At 36.5% G+C, this 7,271-nt stretch overlaps 1 protein-coding gene across 1 annotated transcript in view; it reads right to left on the minus strand.

Annotated features, from left to right (window-relative positions):
- LOC106884247 (uncharacterized) overlaps nt 1-5,809 on the minus strand; it is a 50,493-nt gene extending 44,684 nt beyond the window's left edge. The window contains exon 1 of the mRNA XM_014935519.3: nt 3,902-5,809. Coding sequence (XP_014791005.1) covers nt 3,902-4,217 — 316 coding nt within the window. The 5' untranslated portion in view covers nt 4,218-5,809. The remainder of the gene's footprint in view (nt 1-3,901) is intronic.
- Nucleotides 5,810-7,271: the final 1,462 nt, after the last annotated feature.

The following is a 7,271-nucleotide window of genomic DNA, read 5'->3' on the forward strand; positions in this document are numbered from 1 at the left end:
ACTGTGATTCGTTTGGTCGGTGTTACTGTGTATCGATTGTCTTGTGATATATTTGTTGTATTCTGTTGTGTATGAAGACGCAAGGAAAACAAACTGCCTTACAAAATGAAATGAATTATTTATTGCACAGATCAAATTCCTTGACGCAATTTCAAAATTTTCAAACTAAAACCGAATAAATTTCAACGATCAAAGAAAAAAAAAAACGCACAAGAAGACAAGAATAAAAAGTTCTAGATCACACCTATATACCATACAAGGATAATTGAAGGGGAAGATGAATGGTATTTAGACAGACCACTTAAAATAACGATGACAAATAATGTATAGGCATTTGTATATTCTTGGTGGTGTGTTTGAAAAGTGCAGAATCATACACAAACAGCTTCAGTAGAAGAATGGGATGACACTCATTGTATTTGATAAATTAAGAATAACTACAGAAAAATGGAGACTTGAGCTATATAAGCCTGAATATAAGCAGAAAGTAAAAGGCGAATCTGTTCGAGAGATATCCGAAGTAAATAGAGGTAGACATAGATTTAAAGATAGCACGAAATAAAAAGATGGACAAACAGAACTTCACTTTCGCTTGCCACCGAACAAAATAGGTAAAAGCTTTAAATATATTATGTATATATATATGTGTGTGTGTGTGTGTGTGTTTTGTAAGACTCATTGTCTTTAAAAAAACACTAACACTGAAACCTAGCACTTTTAAGTGTGTATACACACACAGAGAAGATGTGTATTGGGGCTACTTGTCCATAAAAACATGGTACAGGCACTTATAGAAGAAGAAAAAAACGTTCAGTACTAGACTTTAGAGTTTATATTTTATTAAAGAAAATACACACCACACACACACACATATATATATATATATATATACAGAGAGAGAGAGAGAGAGAGAGCAATTCAACAATATTAATCACACTTGCCTCCTCCCCCTAAAAAAAAAAAAAAAACATTTAAGTGGAAAGGCCATTACTATAGGATGATTTCGAAACCCATCTAGTATTAGTAACTTACTGATCTGATTTCAAAACCTACTAAATACCGAACTTAACCTTTCATTACATCGGGGGTCACATAAATGAGGACCAGTATATAAGATCGGCTGTAAAAACTACACTTAATCGCACAAAACTGACCTTGCCACGGGCCAAAGAAAAACAAAGTCCTTACGTATATTGCATTAAAATAAATAAGCAACTGAGAAATCGGCTTTAAACAAAGCACTATATAATATAGAAATGAAGTACACTATAGATTTTCTGTTCATTTAACAGTTTACAGTCTGAAGAATAGCAACGTACAGATTTCAAATCAAAACTACGGGATACCCAATCAATGACTGAGAAAGCGGGTTTTGTTATATAACCGTTTCCATCCAAAGATACATACATTCTTTTCTGGTACCAGTCCTTGAGCAGTGAGTATGCTTAGGCACTACCTTCAAGGTTACATATAGTTAATCCTACTGACCACAGCAGATGTAAACTAGTGCAATTCTAGCAACCTCGGAAGGGTGAAAGACGAAGTTGACACCCGGGAAGACTTTGAACTCAGAAAGTAACCGAATACTACAAAGAAATTTGCCCGATGCTAGGCTGGTCTTGTCAGAAATAGAAAGATCGCTACATACACTCATATATATAACATATATTATAGTCTATATATATTCTTTTCTACTCTAGGTGCAATGCCCGAAAGTTTTGGGGAGGCGGGGCAGTCGATTAGATCGACCCCAGTACGCAACTGGTACTTAATTTATCGAACCCGAAAGAATGAAAGGCAAAGTCGACCTCGGCGGAATTTGAACTCAGAATATAAAGACAGACGATATATTATAGTCCCTGTCTGTCTGTCTGTATGTATGTATGTAGAGAGTTGTTGGGCAGACCCATGACCGAACGCATTATAATGTGACTACCCCGTCTCCTCATAAATAGTTTATCTTGGCCGCATTTATTCAATGTCCTTCAATATTTTAAATACAGTAAGGTTTGATTTGAAACAGATTAAGCAGATAATTCAAGCTATTGAACGATCCTGTACAGGTTCCCTCACTTGTTATATATATATATATATAATAGGAATCTGACACATGGACTTCGCAAAGTACATCCTACTTTATCTAATCGAGGCACTTATTCACTGCGAGTGCTCTATGACTTATTTGAAATTAGTCTATTTGATATAAACATCAAGTATACACACACACACACATAGTGGACAATCAGTTATCTTCGACAGAAACCTTCCCACTAGTGTCCAGTCATCAGATGACCGCATACAATGAGTAATTAGAAATAGAATAAACATTTTGAAAATGAACTATCATTCTTCAAACCGCAGCTGTGAACAATGATAATTAGTTAATAGAGACGGGCGCGAAAATACACTAAACTTTCTTCGGTTTGTTGCCCATAATAGCAGCTAGTCAATATATTTCGAATGAACGAGAGATAATAGTTTCTAGAAGACGAGGAGGGAGCTTGCAATCCGGTTTCGATTCCCTATAATTCTTCATCATTTATATCATTAACCTTATTGTGAAATATATCATTTTGTTGTTGATTCATCGACAAAGATTATTTTCACACACGTCAACGATGAGGTTTCTACAAGGTTGTCCAGCGCGAAATAGTAGCAAAATCTTCTTCAAATCATACCAATGTGACCACATTAGACAATGTACTCCCTGACATATATAAAAGGCGAGGGAACTATGTATGGAATGGCTTTGATCATCGATCTATAAGGGCCGACCAGGAGGAAAGCAACAATTAAATATCAACCAACGAGATGCCAGCACGCTAGAAAAAGCAGCCAAATATGCTCACTTCACAAAAATTCCTGTCTTAACGAAAGGACACATTAAATAATGCAGTTCTAGATATATTCTGCTTATGAAAATAAACGCGATGGTCACGGCTGGGATCGGACCTAACCTAGGGCTGTGATTCCTTCTCCCACAACAATAGCCATTATATTTTGGACTATTACTAAATACCAATCTCCGAGGAAACCTGCAAGAAATAGCAACGAAATTTCACTCGCATCACACCCTACAGTTATAAAATAAAGAAAGGACAAATATTGTCTTATACACTGTCTGAAAAAGAACGTGATGGTCACAGCTGACAGCCTTTGATCAGTTTTGACCTAAGGCTAAACAACAATAATTTTTAGTTGTTACCTAGATACAACACTTCATATTATTCTATCTTGAGCAACCGAGAACAGAAGATAAATAGATAGGCGTCCATATATATATATATATATATGTGTGTCCATGTATACAAATGCAAACGCGCACATATTTTCTTTTGCAAATTTATAGGTGTACTAAGTTTTAAACATCCAGTAAAACAAAACTAACATGTGCAAATTGAAAATGCGTATATAACACACATGCATTTATATGCACAACATAAAAAACACACATACAAATGTATATTACCGTATCAAGATTAGGATGCATGCAAGCATTAGGATTATATGTGTATATATGGCATCTACACACGCAATAAAGGTTTTTATATTTTTATTTTTACTGTTGCAATAAATAAATACACATCGAAAGATCACATGGTATATGATGGGGGGGGGGTTCATTTTAAAAACGGTTTTTGGCGTCATTGACAATATGACTCAAGTTGGTAATTATGATCAGTCTCAATCCGGGAAATTAAATATATTTATGCAATCTGTTTTTTAAAGAACTTCTACATATGGTGTATATACATATATACACGCATGATATATGTACATCTATCTATTTATCTACACACACACACAAAGGATTATGGCTCTGTAGATTAACACAAAGCAGATTTAAGGAAAAGTATGAAAGCATGGAAAAAATAAAAGAAATATTTAAAAATGGACGTACCTAGTTCTTTGGCCATAAGTTTGTGTGTATCCAGGAATCCTAACTTGATCGCTTCCATCACTTGATTGTCGTCGTTACTTTTCCAAAAAGATTCATATTTTATGATTTCTGCCAAAAGATGGTTCTTGGCAAAATTCGATGCCTCACCTCCGCCATGGCCGTCGAAGATGGCGAAGTAGGCAAACTCTGCTTGGCCCGTGTTAGGGTTTCTCTCAAAGTGGACAGCGTACGTGTCCTCCATGTGCTTGCGACCGCCTTGGTGTCCCGTCTCGGTGACTCGTAGATTGACACCGATTTTAGCGCAATTTTTCGCCATTCTGTTTTTTATAACCCAACTGACATACACAGTCAGTTGTTTCCAAGTTGTCTTTGAACGCCTGCTCTTTTTGTTTTGTGTCTATTTTCTATTATTATTTCAAATTACGTTGTTGTTTAAACATAGATTGATACATTCATGCCTGTAATTTTTAATGACACTGAACGGAGATATGAGAATAAGAGGTGTTAAATGCTTATGCGGATTCGCTGACCATGCTGTCATGAGTTCGAAACTACACTTCAGTTCTTCCCAACAATGATGACGAAGTGAAAAAAAGGGAGTTCATAAAACTTTTAAAATCTGTGATTTTCACATGTATATTTTCTTTCGTGCAGTCTTAGCTTCAATGTCTTCAATCAGATTTAACAGAAATAAAATTGTTAACATAGGTTTCAGAAATTCAGACTGTTTTTGTAGGAGCACAGGTGATCATGAGAAGATGTGAAGATATTCTAAATTATGTATTTCTATCAGTTATAGAAGCATACACCTTTTGGGGGACCACTGGAAAGCCTGTGGGTAAACAATCGACTACTCTTTTTTTTTTTTTTACAGTACATATATTAGGTGTAAAGGATTTAAGAAGAATCCGATCGGTATATCATAAGTTGTAGATCAGATCAATCTAGATTTGTATCAAGAAAAATATAAATAGATCTGTAGAAATCCATTGTTTACAAGTATTGCGCTGTTTCTAGTCTTTTTACCCGCTTTCTTTTCACATTTTCATCTCAATATTTTGCATTAGCGATGCAATCTGTCTGTCTCTCTCTCTCACTCTCTACAAGAGAAATTCCTGGAGACGGTTACATTTGAACATTGTTTTCCCTGAATATCACTTTAAGATGTTGCCAACCGGTCATGGTAATATCGGGAAGAAAATAACAAAACTCACACTCAGACACGCACGCACAAACACTATTAAGAAAGCTTTCTCTTACATACAGTACAGTTAATCCTCTCAACTGATCCCAGTGCTTCCCATACAGCCATCGGTATCCTGTAACGAAGCCATTATGTACACAGCATTAATCCTTTTCAGCTCGAAGGTTAAGTTCTTCCAATATCGGTGTTGGTATACGGGAACAGATAGTTAAAAAAATGTGGTAGGTGCAAGGGATGTGACGTCGTTTTATATCAGGAGTTGGTATGGAGCATCAAAGACTCGAGATGCGTTATGTGCAAACTGTTATGGATATAAATATATATATTATTTATATATTTGATGGCACTGATCTTGACAAGCGGTAAGAAATCAGCCGGTGGAACACATCACGCAGCTTAACAGTTGTCAGGTCAGTAGATAGAGAGCAAAGTCTGTGTTAAAGAATATATTTAGAAGCAAGCATGCTTTGAAGTTGTGGCGACGATAGTGAAAATGGTACAGCTCTTCTTGTGTGTGGCAGCCATCGAGCACTTGTGAAGACGTATGCAGTTTCACACACATACAAACGGAGCGAGAGAACTTGGCATACTCACGCTGCAACAGTGAAACTTACGCACGCTTACATATACAGACACACGTTGCAACAGCCCAGGCAACCAACACATCCACAGCCGCACACAATAACTTTAACAACACACACTCCAAGCTGAAATAGAAGTCGCGTGCTGATTGGCTGTTACCCTTATTTCTGATTGGTTATAAGCTTCCCTCTAACCTGTTAAAGCTCTTTCTTGTAAACAACTCGCAATATTGACGAAACATTAAAAATCTATAAGTCTACAACAGTTCTTCAGATCACTGCAGGCATTTTATTGGTGATTACGGTAAAGATACTGTCATCATTTCACTATGGACGGGGGCGAGAGGACCACTATGGACGGGGGCGAGAGGACCAGTTCATTTGTATACGAAGTTTCGTTATCATTAAAAAGTCACAAACGCTTTCTTTAGCTGCTAGTAAAATGCATGTGTGTGTGTGTGTCTCTCTCTCTCTCTCTCTCTCTCTCTCTCTATATATATATATATATGCATATACATGTGTGTGTATATATTTATATTCTCTCTCTCTCCTTTCTATATCTATGTATAATGCATGTGTGTATATGTGTATAATATTCTCTCATTCTTTCCCTCTCTCTCTTTCTCTGTATATATGTGTGTGTAGTAGAAAAAGAATGAAGAAACAAACAATTGGTATCTATCATACACACACAACACACACATACATACACATGCACGTACACACACACACACACTGCCAAATGTTCGCTTCGCATCCACGAAGCCCAGGTTCAAGCCAACTGTGTGGCGTCTTGGATATATGTAATTTCCTACAGCCTTGAGTCAACTCATGCCTTGTCAGTGTAATTTAGACGGACACAAATTATATAAAATCCTGTATTTTAAAAGGTACAGCGTTGTCACAGATTATTACGCTGATTCTACCTGAGAATTGTATTAAATGTACATGTTTGTAAAATACTCAGCTGCGTACTTGCTAATTCAATGAGCAGGCTATTAGTAGATCAGACGATTGGATTCTCGAAACTTACGAACCTTGTGTTTAGCCGTAAGGACTCTATTTGTATTTGTATATACTACCTGCGCCGTTTGTTTGTCTCCTTCCGTTATGTTCACTCACTTATTCCTAACAGCTTTTTGCCGTTGACGCCACCAAAATGAACAATCTTATCGTTAAAGGCTCGATATTGTTACGGCTTTTGAACAATAACTGATGAGGGAAGAGTATGTCCAGGTTATGTGCGTGAATTTTCCGTGGGTTCTTTTGTCATACTGTGCAATTTTTAAAATACCCACGTACACCACACCGAGCTAATGCACATATACATGTACACATGCATGCACACATACATGCATGCATGCGTACATACATACATACATACATACATACATACATACATACATACATATATATATATATATATATATATATATATATATACATACACACGTGCGTGAGTCATCTATGAGACCATAAGCCAGGGGAAAGATGCGCGCATATATCTGTTAGTAGGGTGGGTATATTATCGGAAATGTATAGTATTCAATATCCATCAGCCGTGATGGATATTGAATACTATACA

This window comes from Octopus bimaculoides, chromosome 1, assembly GCF_046866305.1.
Source record: "Octopus bimaculoides isolate indiv1 chromosome 1, ASM4686630v1, whole genome shotgun sequence".
Taxonomy (NCBI): domain Eukaryota; kingdom Metazoa; phylum Mollusca; class Cephalopoda; order Octopoda; family Octopodidae; genus Octopus; species Octopus bimaculoides.